This window comes from Aplysia californica, unplaced genomic scaffold, assembly GCF_000002075.1.
Source record: "Aplysia californica isolate F4 #8 unplaced genomic scaffold, AplCal3.0 scaffold00547, whole genome shotgun sequence".
NCBI lineage: Eukaryota > Metazoa > Mollusca > Gastropoda > Aplysiida > Aplysiidae > Aplysia > Aplysia californica.
The window spans coordinates 427,940-443,920 of NW_004797817.1; the positions used below are offsets into that span (position 1 = coordinate 427,940).

General features: G+C 41.2%; 1 protein-coding gene across 1 annotated transcript; it reads right to left on the reverse strand.

Annotated features, from left to right (window-relative positions):
• Nucleotides 1-399: 399 nt before the first annotated feature.
• Nucleotides 400-15,201, reverse strand: LOC101854042 (spindle and centriole-associated protein 1). Its single transcript, XM_005106636.3, has 14 exons — nucleotides 15,074-15,201; nucleotides 14,465-14,557; nucleotides 13,173-13,220; nucleotides 12,561-12,627; nucleotides 11,927-12,006; nucleotides 9,976-10,047; nucleotides 9,437-9,495; nucleotides 7,285-7,394; nucleotides 5,896-6,270; nucleotides 5,194-5,426; nucleotides 4,218-4,370; nucleotides 3,509-3,601; nucleotides 2,442-2,534; nucleotides 400-639 (listed from the first exon to the last, which is right to left on the reverse strand). The coding sequence occupies exons 2-14, from the start codon at nucleotides 14,531-14,533 to the stop codon at nucleotides 400-402; spliced, it is 1,692 nt and encodes a 563-aa protein (XP_005106693.1). The 5' UTR covers nucleotides 14,534-14,557; nucleotides 15,074-15,201.
• Nucleotides 15,202-15,981: the final 780 nt, after the last annotated feature.

A 15,981-nucleotide genomic window follows, 5' to 3' on the forward strand; every position in this document is an offset into this window, starting at 1 on the left:
TGAGTGTGTGTGTGTGTGTCTGTGTTTGTGTGTCTGTGTCTGTGTGTGTGTGTATGTGTTTGTGAGTGTGTGTATGTGTGTGTGTGTGTGCGTATGCATCTGCGTGTGTGCGCGAGCGCATGTCTGTGTATGCGTGTGTGTCTATGTGTGTGTGTGCACGAGCACATGCGTGCGTGCGTGTGTCTGTGTATGTGTGTGAGTCTGTGTGTGTGTCATCTATGAGCAAGCATTAATTTTTTTCACAGTAGTTCTTTGCACTTGGATTTCCGTGATTTATGACAGCACCCACAGCCAGGTGCACACACAGGGGTAGCTACTATAAAAACCATCTACATTATTGCCATCATTATAATCATTGTTATCATTATCATTACAATTATTATTATAATTATTATCATATTACGGTTTACCTAAGTGGCTGGGAAGTGGAGAAGAAGTTTTGTTGTCATCTGACTTTTTGCTCGTGTTGATGAAATCCTGGAAGTTTTGTTGTTGTTGTTTTTGTTGCTGCTGTTGCTGCTGCTGTTGTTGTTCCTGATCTGCGCCGAGCCCCTGACCAGAGTGATCTCCCCCCACACCCTGCGACAGCGACAGCTTCCTGGTGCCAGCGACAAGAGACGTCAGTTCCTCCACTTGTTTCTGAGAGAGAGAGAGAAACAGAACCAGCTTTAGTTTAGGAAAGAGTTTTACAGCACGTGCAACACAATAAGGTCATGTAAGTGCCGAAGGTTAGAGGTATTACAAGAGAGTAACAAACACAAAAAAAAAAGGAGGGGAGATAAAGACGATAGATTCTTTACAGGAAAGAAGGAACAAACCACACCAGAACACCCGCCAACCACCCACTAACAGAACCATGTCCTGCAGACATTTTTGAGGGAAAGAAAACCAGATAAATATTTTCTTTATGAAGGTTTTTTTTCCATGCCCCACAGACACACAAAACAAACACAGAACAATTTGGTGTACCTTTTTTTTGGGAGAGAAAGAAAAATTCAGTAATTTTGTGTTCTCGTTTCTGAAGGACAGAAAAATTAGAACTATTTTGTCTACTTGTTTGTTTTCAATCTTCTTCTTGTTTTCGATGGCATCACACTTGAAGTCTGGTATCGTGGCGTCGGTGGCCTAGTGGTTAGGCTCTCGGACTCGCAACCGTAAGGTCGTGGGTTCGAATCCTGTCAGGGACTCGACGTTGTGTCCTTGGGAAAGGCACTTTACACGAATTTTCCTCATTTCACCCAGGTGGGAATGGGTACCCGGCTATAGACAGCGAAAGATCTTGTCAGTTTGTTAGTGTTTGAGCGCTTAATCAGCTGCTTGCACTGTATGCTTCCCGGGAAGCCGAGAATGTTTCGGAGTGTTCTATGGTCTGCTGGGGTAATAATATAGTGTAAAGCGCATAGAGCCTGCTGCTGAGTGGGGATATGCGCTATACAAATGCTATTTATTATTATTATCTGTCATGAATTGGGCCGTCCTGCGCAGTTCATCTGTCGGCCCGTATAGCTTCTCTTGCACTGTTTGTTTTCAATATTTTTAAAGATTAATTTTTCCAACCTAGGTGTTTCTTCTCCACTCTCAAGGCAATTTACTTCAATTAGGAGGCAGGCTGCTGGTTTCCAAGCCAGCCTGTCACAGCCAACCCAGATTGAAAAAGATGCAACATCCCAGCAGAAAGACCCAAGATGTTTGATTAAAATTTCTCCCCACTCGAGAATCGAACTCCAAACTCCTGTGTGCGACAGCGAAGCACCTATCTGCTAAACCACAGTCGGCCGTCTGTAGAATGTAACCCTCAAACAGTTTCATCATTTTCTCTACACTTCCTGTCTGCACAACGACTGTGTTCTGCAGAAACTCCAATCAACCCTTTCGTAGCGGAGTGGGTTTTTTCTAACTTTCATGAGGCTTAATTTTTGCTAACCAGGACAACGAGCAGTTTCAGTCATTTTGCGATCCATTTAAAAATTAAAGATTTACATGATTCATACATTTCCGTTATCACAGATTTCTAACCTTTCATTAATTTTTCAATAAACTTCTATATTCAAAGCTATTGTAGAACAGTTAAATAAAAATTCCACACGCTGCATTTTATGATGCCCACTGTACGTGAGGATGTCGTCTTGACTCATGACGTTCAACGTACGCTGCACATAAGCTGTCACAAAGCGACTGACAACATCCCTAGAGAGAAAGCTCTATGGCAGTCTCTCAGATTTGAAGCGAACTGCAGTTTGTGCGTGACATCGGACTGACTGTCTATCTGCTGTCATCGAGAACGAGGAAGGAGAAGAAGAACTGACAACATCAGCGGAGAGAGTAAGGTCATACGTTGCCTGCTGGACTGACCACATCAGAGGAGAGAGTAAGGTCGTATGTTGCCTACTGGCTTCTCTCAGAACTACGTATCAACAAAAGACGTTGCGTTTTTCTCTGACCTTGAGAGAGGAGAGCTCCCCCTGCGTGCTGTCCCTGTGGCGCTGGTGCTGGGCGTAGAGCTTGCCGTACTCCTCCTGGGTCACAATCAGGTCCTGGGGGAACAACCGCAACAGCAGCAACAATTATATCTCTCATCATCAACAACAACAACCGCAACAGCAGCAACAATTATATCTCTCATCATCAACAACAACAACCGCAACAGCAACAACAATCATATCTCTCATCATCAACAACAACAACAACCGCAACAACAACAACAATCATATCTCTCATCATTAACAACAACCGCAACAACAACAACAACCATATCTCTCATCATCATCATCATCAACAACAACAACAACAATCACATCTCTCATCATTTACCGTCCTTATTCCTATAACAACAACAATAACAACAACAACAGTCACATCTCTCATCATCCAAAACAACAACAACAACAACAATCACATCTCTCATCATTTACCGTCCTTATTCCTATGACAACAACAACAACAAAACAACAACAACAATCACATCTCTCATCATTTACCGTCCTTATTCCTATAACAGCAACAGCAACAATCACATCTCTCGTCACCGACAATAACAACCATATCATTAACCCTCCTGTAATAACAACAAGAACAACAACTACTACCACCCCCACCACATATCTCATCATTTATCAACAACAACAACAACAACAACATCTTGCATCATCTCTCCTTTCTATACAACGCCTTCTCTGAAAAAGAACAAATACAAACTACAAAGCTCTCAACTGACAGCTTTGAAATAATAGTCGCAAAACCGTCTTTCTAATCAAGAGAAGAAAAACAGAAAGAACAAGTCAAAGGAGCAAAACGCTTCTTTTTTTAGAAATAAGAGTTTTACAGCAATTGCAACACAAACAGGTCACAGAAGCACCGAAGACGAGAGGTGTTACTAAAGAGTATCATACAAAGAAAAGAAGGAGAGATAAGGACGATAGATGTTTGATAGGAAAGAAGGAGCAAACCACACCAGAGCACCCGCCAACGACCCATACACAAAAAGTGGAGGTGGGCAGGAATGACTCACCGTGGCCAAAGCATCGATGATAGTCCTCAGTTGGTAGACATCTTGGGTCAGCTGTTCTCTCAGCGTCACTTCCGTCCGCACACGCAAGTCGGTCTATTGATAGACCCAAGTAGGGCAAAATAGAAGTTTGGTTTCGTTTTTGTAAGGTTTTTACTGCGCTCGCAACTGCATAGAGTCATATGAGCGCCCAGGGGTGGATGTCAACAGAGAAGTTCAAACAGGGAATCAGGCTTACTCTGCTCACCTCTCTAGCTTCAACAGCACAGAGTCTGCTTCGACTATCAAGGCACAAGAGTGTGACAAACATACAAAAGAAGTAGAAGAAAAATGACGATAGTAAGGATGAGGAAAAAAAAAGCAGCAGTTCCCCCTATGTTGTTCCGGCACAGTATGAGCATGACATTGATAAACCAGCCCATTAACAATACTACTGTGCATAAAAACATGTCAATAATAATAATAAATAGCATTTATACTGCGCATTTCCATTTCCTAAAAGATGCTCAATGCGCATTACAATGAAAAAGACATCACATCTTAAAAATTAATCGACACAAATGTGTTCCTTAAACAAAGTATTACACATATAATATATATGCATATGTGTAAAATTTTATACCAGAAAAACAGTCTCGCAGTGAGGTTGTCAATATCCCCCCCCCCCCCCCCTTTTTGGGAACGTTTCAATGACCCTAGAGCACTCACTGACCTCCTTCAGGTAGCGCGTGAGTCGCGCCACAGCGTCCACCAGCGCCACCGTGTAGCCCGAGAACGTCTCGGTGGTCCCCCCTGCGGGTCCGTGCGTCTGCCGGCCCGTCTGATGCTCGTACTGGGACAGCTCCAACTCCAGCTGGTGGAGCACCTGTGACAGATGACGGGGGGGGGGGGGGGGGCTTTGTATAATACAAGAGACAACACTGTGGGGGAGGGGGGGACACTTTGCCTTACAACATGACACGGTGGGGAGAGGGGGGGGGCTTTGTATTACAACAGACGACAAGGAGGGGACACTTTGTCTTTCAACATGTCAGGGAAAGCTTTTTCTTCCACTCCAGCATTTTCTTTCACACATCTCCCATCCAAGGAGTACATGAACTTTTGCAAGGAGGTGATACTGGCGTCAGCGGTTAGGCGCTTCACTGTCACATGCAGGAGACCCGAGTTCAATTCTCTAGTAGGGAGAATTTTTGTAGACTATCTCGGTTATGGTGTAGGGATGTTGTATCCTTCTAGGCCCGGATTTGCCTGAAAGGCAGGGTTGGAAGCCCGCCTCCTAAATGATCCAAATACTGTCAACAGGGGCATCAAAAACACCAACATTACAAACAAAAAGAATCTGTTTACAACCAGCTGAGTAACTCTCACAGGGGAAGTTGTACGTCAGGGTTTAATACATCACATGTCATGGGCAATTCATTAAAAGTACTAAGCCCAGAAAGCAAAATTTTACCAGGAAAAAGAGAAAATTTCCTTCCTTTAACAATTGTTCCAAAACAATGTAGTTTTTCTTTCATTTTCAAAAGGTAGAAGAATTTGAATTTGGACAAAGTATTTCTAGCACAACCAATATCACAAATCAAAAAACTGCGATAAAAAAAAAATTGTTTTATTAAAATTAGGACCTTAGTACATTTAAATAGCTGTATGACGATTTCTTTTCTCCGACTGACAGACCAACTCCTCACCTTCCTCATGTCTGACATGGACGCTGTCGTGTCGGAACTGACAGATGAGGCGTTCGGCGATTTCACAATTTTTTTCGTCTTTTTTATCTTCCGTGTGTCATTAATGGCGGAAGGAGGCGTTCTGTCAGACGGCAGTGGGGGTCCAGCCAGCTCATTTCTCGGCGGTGTTCTTGGCTCTGTGCGACCGCCGTTCGCTGATGTATCGCGGGCCGGCTCCTTGCGACCTCCATTGGCTGTATTACGGGAGAAAAACAGTCGAAAGAATAGAAAAAGACACCGAAACATTTCAAACTTATTTCCTGGAACATACATCCAATTTTTCAAAGAAATACAATTCTGTACTCTTGTCTTACGAAGATTACAAATAGATGAAAATACATAAATATAAATGTATAAGCAGGAGTACATTACAACATCCACATAAATTCAGTAATCAGGATTTCTGGATCTACATGAAAATAGGCGAAACAGACACTACCAAATTTTTCATGAAACAATAGTGTGCAAATTTTTTTTTTTGTTTTATTAAGAGTTTTACAGCACTTGCAACTCAATAAGGTCATATAACTGCCGAAGATTAGAATTGTTACAAGAGAGTAACATACACAAAAAAGGAGAGATAAGGACGACAGATGTTCGATAGGGAAGAAGGAGCAAACAACACCAGATCACCCGCCAACCACCCGCAGTGTGCAAGTTTACCTGACATGGCTGCCAGTAATATATTCATCATGTGGGGGTCGTGGGCCAGCGGGGAATCTCCCTGTCCCGTCTGGCGCAAGATCGTGGTTAAAAGTTTCATGTTCAGAGTCGGATCCCTCGCGGCGTGTCTGGCGTTGGCACTGGAGCTAGCGCTGGGGTTATTGTTGTTATTGTTGTTGTTGTTGCTGTTATGGCTCTGGTTGTCTCCCCTGTGCCCTGCGTCGCGCCCGTTGGCGAGGCCAGAGACGAGAGAGGGCGGGTCTTGCTGCACCGACCGCTTCTCCTCTTCCTGGAGGTACTCCTGGAACCTCTGCAGGTTCATCTTGGGCTGGTACGAGATCGGCTCTGGCTGGTCGATTTCCTCGTCGTCCTCATCTGAGCAACAACAAAGACAGAAAACTGACGGGAATACTCAAACATCGGCCGTTTTTTCTAACAACAACCAAGTCAGAAAACTGACGGGAATACTCAAACATCGGCCGTTTTTTCTAACAACAACCAAGTCAGAAAAGCAAAAGATTTATTCGCCTAAAATACCAGCCAATTTTCCCAACAGTAAAGCCTACACAAGGCCACTCACTGATAAAGACAATTAGTAAGAGACAAATGCAGTTTCTGGGACAGTTGAATAGACATAAGCACCTTGAACATCTAGACTAGCTATCACTGGTAATACGGGGTGCCCACTACGGCTGGGATCGGCCGATCAGGCCGATCGCCCGACTCAATCGCCTCAAAAACAAACGTGTTTGTTTTCAGTTTCAGGCGATCGAGTTGGGCGATCGTTCCGATCCAGCCGTAGTGGGCACCCCGTATTAAATTGAAAGCAAATGAGGGAGGGGTAGACCCAGAGCAACTTGCTAGGAGACTTCATACCGATGGGGGAGGGGGAAATTTGTGGATAATAATCATGACTACAGATGTCTGCTGCAGATCTGACACAGGACGATGATGAAGGTCCAAAAGCATACCCTCTCCCTGTCTTATATGGTCGCTTTTAAGCACAACGGGGCTATCCCCAAAAATGCTGTTTTGAGAAAATCGAAGATAAAGTTTTTTGCCCCTTGTTCAGTTTCTTTAAAAGACAAGGAGATTTTTCTCTACAACCAAACAAATATGCACACCAATGAAACCAAAGTTCTCCTATAGGTAGGGCAATGCCTACTTTTGAGGTAGGTCAAGATTTCTGGAAACTCCCAGAAATCTGGGTTAGCCTGCTTGTCCTTAAAAGCGACCATATATGCGTGTCTTACAACCCCAATCAGGCCAAAGAGGAAACAATGACAAATGGATTTTACATCCAACAATCACTCGGATTTTTTAATTAATGAGAATAGTTCATGATGTCATGCATGAAGATTTACAGAAAGGAATGTAAACGATTTCTACCTGAGTCTGAATCCTCCACATCATTCAAGGCCGACTGATCCATGACGGAGTCGCTAAGTTTTTCCGAGCGTGTGTAAATGTCTGGCACGGGGGCTACCAAACTGCTGGACCTGGTCAAACAAACACCACAGAACAATAAGTCTCCTACCTGATGAAACAAACGGCACAGAACAGTAAGTCTCATATGATTCACGCTCATGTTTACCTTTTCAGTTTTAATTTTTTAACCCTATCCGTACACCCGGGGTCATTTTGTACCCCCCGGCCTTGTATTCTTCACATTTTAGAATACTTCTACTTCAAGTGCGAAGATCTCTTAGAAACTTTCAGTACTTCTCAAAAAATAATTTTGACTGACTGCTATGCAAAGCGTACGGGTCGGATTAACGAGTAAATTTTTTCTGTGGCAAGTGGTGGCACAGAGTTCCCCACCTCGTATGGATACGATAGTAAAACACGGCGTACAGATAGGTTTAAGTGGCGGCACAGAGTTCCCCGCGTCGTATGGATACGATAGTAAAACATGACGTACAGACAGGGTTAAGTGGTGGCACAGAGTTCCCCGCGTCGTATGGATACGATAGTAAAACATGACGTACAGACAGGGTTAAGTGGTGGCACAGAGTTCCCCGCGTCGTATGGATACGATAGTAAAACACGACGTACGGATAGGGTTAAGTGGTGGCACAGAGTTCCCCACGTCGTATGGATACGATAGTAAAACACGACGTACGGATAGGGTTAATGTAGGTGTTTTTACACCCCTATCGATTAAATTTCGATCATTTAGGAGGCGGGCTTCCGACCCCGTCTGTAAGGGCCAATCCAGGCTACAACATCCCAGGAGAGAAACGGAGACACTCAATGAAAAATTCTCCACACGGGAATCGAACTTGGGTCTCTTGCGTGCAACAACAAAACACCTTACCCTTATACCACAGATGTCATATAAACATCTAACACCACAGATGTCATATACACAACATCTAACACCACAGATGTCATATACACAACATCTAACACCACAGATGTCATATACACAACATCTAACACCACAGATGTCATTTACACAACATCTAACACCACAGATGTCATATATACAACATCTAACACCACAGATGTCATATACACAACATCTAACACTACAGATGTCATATACACAACATCTAACACCACAGATGTCATATACACAACATCTAACACCACAGATGTCATTTACACAACATCTAACACCACAGATGTCATATATACAACATCTAACACCACAGATGTCATATACACAACATCTAACACTACAGATGCATATACACAACATCTAACACTACAGATGCATATACACAACATCTAACACTACAGATGTCATTTACACAACATCTAACACTACAGATGTCATATACACAACATCTAACACCACAGATGTCATATACACAACATCTAACACCACAGATGTCATATACACAACATCTAACACCACAGATGTCATTTACACAACATCTAACACCACAGATGTCATATATACAACATCTAACACCACAGATGTCATATACACAACATCTAACACTACAGATGTCATATACACAACATCTAACACTACAGATGTCATTTACTAAAGAAGAACATACATACCAAAAAAAAAGAAGGAGGAGAGACGAGGAATATAGAGATATTTGAGAGGAAAGAAGAAGCAAACCACACCACAGCCCCTGCCAACCACCCACAAGGAATGTTTTTCTTCAACTCTTTAGACCCTGAGTTATTTCCACCGTTTCCCGGAGTTTTTCTCTACGGTCACCTAAACCTGCTGCACTATGTCTCATTATAACCCCAAAAACTTACCTCTAACTTCTAAAAGGCAAAAACAAAGGCTGAGTCATTACTCAAAAACTTGGTTCGGGAATAGTTTTGAAAAACAAGCAAAAACTAGCACTAAATGAAACAAAATAGTTGTCACTTGTATCGTCCGATGCGGTTTAAAGAGTTAATGCTTTTTCCGTGCCCACACTGACACAATAAAGATCAAGATACTCTCAACAAAAAGTCTCCCCACCCAGGAATCAAACTCTGCTTGCAACAGCGAAGCAGCCCCGAACCCCTGCACCATAAACGACAGCCCACAAGGAATGGCGACCAACAAAAAGTCAACAGAACAAACCCGGAGAGGGAAGTCTCAGCGCAAGGAGCAGTCGTCACGTTGGGAAATCCTTGGAACCGCTGGAGAGATGGAAAAGAAAAACAGACAAAAACAGAATCAGACAACCCTGAGGGCAAGAACAGAGGACACTAATACAAAATATACACACAGAATATACATACAAAATATACACACAAAATATACACACAAAATATACACACAAAATATACACACAAAATATACATACAAAATATACACACAAAATATATATACAAAATATACACACAAAATATACACACAAATATACACACAAAATATACACACAAAATATAAACACATATATACACACAAAATACAACGCCAGGTATCAAACTCAAAGTTCACATGTACATTTCATTTCTTATCCTTTTGAAATGATTTTTTTTAAAATTCACTGCCATCTAAAGATTATGCCGATGGGTAAATTGCCTGGAACATATACGTGTATACCTGTACGGTACACATTTATGTGAATAGAACAGAGAAATAAACTTTGAAAAATGACAAAAACTGTTACAAACCTTCGGGTCATCCCCAAACAGATCTTTCACGACGGCCATCATTGTATCTGACTTGGCCAGCACACTCTCCAACTGGGCAGACAAAAAGTAGATTTTCAGCTTTAGATTTAGGAAGAGTTTCACTACACTTGCAACACAAATAATAATAATAATAATAATAATAATAATAATAATAATAATAAGAGCATTTGTATCCCTCCTTTCCCCACAACATGGGCCCAAGGCGTACATAGGACATTACGAGCGCACTCATACTAACACCATACAAATTCATCATGTGCCCACATTTTGACAGCAACATTCTTTTAGACAATAAAAAATTCTCATACAAAAAGGCAAGGTACTGTCCATTAATTAAAATTCTTAAATAGATGTGTTTTGAGTTCCCTTTAGGTCATGTAAGTGCCGAAGATGAAGATAGGAGGGGTGGCTAGAAAGTAACATACAAAGAATTGACATGATAGGAAAGGAGGATCAAACTACACCAGAGCACTCGCCAACCACCCATTAATTTTCATCTTAAAAAAGAAAATCCGGAACAAATTCTTATGCACACAACAGACAGAATAGAGAACTAATTCTTAGGTACACAACAGACAGAATAGAGAACTAATTCTTAGGTAAACAACAGACAGAATAGAGAACTAATTCTTAGGTACACAACAGACAGAATAGAGAACTAATTCTTAGGTACACAACAGACAAAAGAGAGAACCAATTCTTAGGTACACAATAGACAAAAGAGAGAACTAATTTTTAGGTACATAACAGACAAAAGAGAGAACTAATTCTTAGGTACACAACAGCAGATTAAAAACCAGGAAATGAATGTGTTATCTTTCTCCCTTCTCTGATGGTTCTGAGATCTTTCACACCCGGCCATGTGAAGAACACTTCTATTTGTTTTCCCTCTTTGTCCATGACATTCTTTGTACTTTTTTTTTCAATCCTCTGTTGCCGTTAAGCGTCGAGGGGGACATTCTTTGTATTCTCCTTAAATATACCACATTTCGGCGGCTTCCAATCTTCTCTCTGTGTCCTTGTTCAGAGTCCAGCTCTCACATCCATACAAAAAGGATTGACCACATGTACGAGGACTGACCACACGTACTTTTACCTGGATACCGGAGCGGTCATCTCTGACTCAGAGCTTGACGTGTAATGACCCTCCATCCTTCACGGTCGCGTGCTACCGTTGCACATTCTGCTATATCCAGGCCAGTCCGTACGTTTACTGGGTTCTCATCACTAGCATCTGTGGTGAAGCGGTTAGGCACTTCACTGGTGGACACAAGAGACCCAAGTTCAATTCTCGAACGGGGATATATTTTTACCAAGAATCTAGATCTTTCTGCAGGGATGTTGTATCCCTCTCAGGGGCCCGGTCTGTCTACTGGGATGTTGTATCTCTCTCAGCCCAGGTCTGTCTGCTGGGATGTTGTATCTCTCTCAGGCCGGGTCTGTCTACTGGGATGTTGTATCCCTCTCAGGCCGGGTCTGTCTACTGGGATGCTGTATCTCTCTCAGGCCGGGTCTGTCTACTGGGATGTTGTACCTTTCTCAGGCCGGGTCTGTCTACTGGGATGTTGTATCTCTCTCAGGCCGGGTCTGTCTACTGGGATGTTGTATCCCTCTCAGGCCGGGTCTGTCTACTGGGATGTTATATCCCTCTCAGGCCGGGTCTGTCTACTGGGATGTTGTATCTCTCTCATGCCGGGTCTGTCTACTGGGATGTTGTATCCCTCTCAGGCCGGGTCTGTCTCCTGGGATGTTGTATCCCTCTCAGCGCGGGTTGGGCCTGACAGGTAGGGGCAGAAATCCGCCTCCTAAATTATCTAAATTGTGTTGATGGGGGTGTAAAAACACTTACATTCTTATTTGTTTAAAATCAGTTTCATATGATCTTTATGTCGTGTGTCCCCAGACACTCGACGTAAGAAGAAAAGGTCACCTGTTGTTGATCATAGAGAACTTCCTTCATAATGGCCAGCTGTTTCGCCTCCGCTCCCGTCAGTTTCTTTCTTTGTTTCTCTGAAAACAGCAGAAACAGCAAGCTGTGATTTACCACAACACAAGCTGTGATTTACCACAACACAAGCTGTGATTTACCACATCACAAACAGCAAAACAACACAAATGGCCAAAAGTGAATTTTGATGCGTGCAGACAAAATAGTTACTTCTTGGATTTTAGCACAATGGGCAAATCTATTAGTTGAATTTGTATGATTTATTAATATAAAATGATAAAAGAAATGTTAAACTCGAGAAAACGGTATCAGTTGAAAATCTACAAATTTGACCCTTCTGTTGATTTTCAGCCGATATCTCTATTCATGTATTACGAGAAGCGACTCATTTTGTCGGCATGCCTCACATTCACCCTTACACTAAACAACAGAAAGAGCAAAGTGTGAGAGAATGAAACAGTTTTCTCTCCTTTCTGTAAAATTTTGCATCTGGACTACGTTCATCTGAACAGCTTGCCCACGATGTCAGCTTTTCAAATCAGCAAAGAGGCTGGGGTATGGTCCTCTTTGAAGAACATTGAACAACTAAACTAAGAAGAGAATGAACAAAACCTACCTTTTCTCATCTTTTCCAGCTTCACAGATATGTGATTCTTCGACTTATGCGACTCTTTCCGCAGCAACTGAGAGGTAAAATAGCCAATGTATAACTCAGTAATCTTACGTACAATAATTTGAACAGGCAAAAATTTTTTTTAAATCAAACAATAAATTTGAAAGAGGACGAATATCACATAGCACTTTTGACTTCCAGGTCAGAAACCAGAACTCTACATCCTGTTACATTTCTTTGATAAAAATGTCAGGTCATATGTGGGTATGATTCTACCTTCTTATATATAATGCATTTCATATTTCACAAATCGTTCCCCTTGTAATGAGACAGATCAACTCCAGTGGAGAAAATTTTACACAAGTTTTAAAAGTTTATGTGGATTCATCACACAGCAACCTGGTAGCCAGCTGTAGTTCTAACATTTTGGAAACATTTCTTGTCAAAATTCAGACCTCTATTGGACTGAGCATATAAAATTTACAGGCTATTGGTCAAATTGTTAAAATGATACTTTGTGGGCTAACTGATCTTATCACAAACAAGGGCCACGAAATGTTTTTTGGCAGTTAAAGGAAATGCATCTTATTTGATAAAGACGAAAAGCTTACTTACCACTTCTTCAGGTGTTGCTCTGAGGACTGTAAGATCATTGACGCTGTCCTGAAAGAAAATGTAGGAAAAAAAATCTCAAAATAAAGAAGTTAGAGAGAAAACAACTGATGAACAAAAACAAATTCCCATGTGCCAGTCTTGCTTCATCGTTCAGCACTAGTTAGCAGTCCTGCTTCATAACAATACTTACTAGCAGTCCTGCTTCATAACAATACTTACTAGCAGTCCTGCTTCATAACAATACTTACTAGCAGTCCTGCTTCATAACAATACTTACTAGCAGTCCTGCTTCATAACAATACTTACTAGCAGTCCTGCTTCATAACAATACTTACTAGCAGTCCTGCTTCATAACAATACTTACTAGCAGTCCTGCTTCAGAAAACAAAGAGTACACTTTATTCTTCTCTTCAATTCTCACATAAAAACATATCTACTTCATATTTTCTTTCCCGTAGAGAAAAACAGCTTCTCACTGATACTTATAATACTTGTTCTTTTCAACCCCTCTTCTTTCCCAGAATTCAAATTCAAATTGAAGCAAAAACACTTTTCATGGAAAATTCAAACTCTCCTTATAATCATAGGCTACTTAATGGTACCAAGCCCGGAACTTCCCCCAATGTGTCCCTTGTGTGACTATACATATGAGACTGGAGCATCACCTGTTCCACTGCACAGCCCTAAATGACATCAGAGCTACCCTTTTCCCTCCGAGACCTAACATAGACAACACACTCTACGGAACGTTACAGCAACTGCAGCAGACCTGCACTTATCACTACATGGCATTGGACAGAAGGGCGAGAGCCCAGCTGTTGCTGGATCGATAACAACAACAACAACTCTTCGGGGCTCCGAACATTTCGAACGGATAGGCTACCACACACACACACAACAACAACAACAATGGTACCAAGTACTTCATGTTCACACTTTTTCTCTTACACAGCCTTTCCACTTCTTTCACCGACATATTAACTCAAAAAAATTAAAATGACAGCTTTTAAAACTTTGTATACCTATCTTACAAATACATAACATAGATCTATATATATGATTTTAAAAACTATAGATAAGATAGGATTATAAGATGAAAATTAATCTTTACTGTCCAGTTTATACTGACACATTGGTTCGGTCCTATTGCTAACAATGACAGCTTACCTGATTCCTACAAGTAACAAATACATAAAATGAAAAATTACATCCTGCAACAATGACCAAAATAAGCTTTAGGAAACTTTTGAATTTCAAAAAAAAAAAAAAAAGAAAAACAGGAAGAACCTTACATCCCAGTCAGGTTTTTTCCTTGTGGGTCTTTTCCTTCGACTTTGCCCTCCGATGCGATAAAAAGACATCACTGCTGTGCACGTTTTCTTCACCTGCAATTGTATTAAACGAATTAAAAGTGAAAGCCTACTTTATATTTTTGCAGATTAGTTTCTTAATTTGCCTTTGCCAACCATTGTACAAAACTAGTTTCTGTAGTCTGTAGCCTCTATATCTAATCTAGATCTAAATCTAGTTTTATATTTGCTTGCTTCTAGAATCTAAGAAGTAAAATAAATGTAAAAGAAGAGGATGCGTACACTGATCACAACACTAAAATATACAAGATCAGTTACGATCACTCAGCACAGAAACTTCGCTGATAGACAAAAGATAAATTTGACTTAGATCTAGAGTGTGTACAAAAGGTACATGTGTATGAGAAAACATCACACACAACAGGCCTCCTGCACAGACTTGTCAGCCATTCTTCGACTTCAGTACCGAGCGAGCCGAGTGCATGCATTCCTACTCAAAGAACAGCACTACAACAAAAAGCACCTTACGTTATATCATGAAACGGTGAAAATCACATAACAGTCAGGATAAAATAATACGACGGTCCTTACTAGCTTCCTCAGTCGAATTTCCTTCCACCCAATCTGTTTGTGTACTTGAATTTGAAAAAGACGAGATTTTGACTGTGGTACGCTTCCCTTGTTACCGCCGCCAAGGGAGGCAATTCTTGAAAATGGTGGAAAACAAACGCTCAGTGTAAACTTTCCCAGTAAAAGATTGTCATACAAGCACAGGTAGAATTCTGTGCATACCATAAGTGTAGAATTCTGTGGTGCATACAAGCAAGTTGCGAAGGAGCCTAATTTTCGCACATCCTTGAGAAAGTAGATTCTACGCGCTCGCAAGGGACATCGACTACTTGTTTTTTCTTTTCTTTTGTTTTTTTTTAAATCACAGTCAGCGCTTTTTTTTTCTTGTATTGATCATAATGAGGAAAAAAATAATAGCGACACACCAGCATGAATTTAGCACAAATTCCAAAGAAAAATAAACAGAGATAAAAACTTGAAAATGGAACGAAAAGAAGAGTTGCAGTATATAGAATCTAGGCGCCTAGAGACATAATTTTACTAAGGACATTAGACGAACTTTAATTTTTTTAAATACTCTTCAAAACAAATCTAGATCTAGATCTAGGAAGCAGTTGACGTTTCGTAGGCCTAGGGTTATATTAGATCTACCTGAAACCGAGTGAATAATAATCATATGAATGTACCGATTCAATATGAATGTCCTTGGTTACATGAATTTAATTTAAGGCTCCCGTGGTATATGGTGGTGTTCGTCTCTCATTTGATAGGTCCCGGGTTCTAATCCTGAAAGCTACGAAACATTTTCTTCTCGAAAATTTACTCCCCTCATTTCCTTTTCTCACAAATACACTCTGGAAAAAGTGTAAAACCAGGCTCTCCGAATAATCACTGGAGCAATGAGGTCAACGCCTATAGAAAAGATGGAA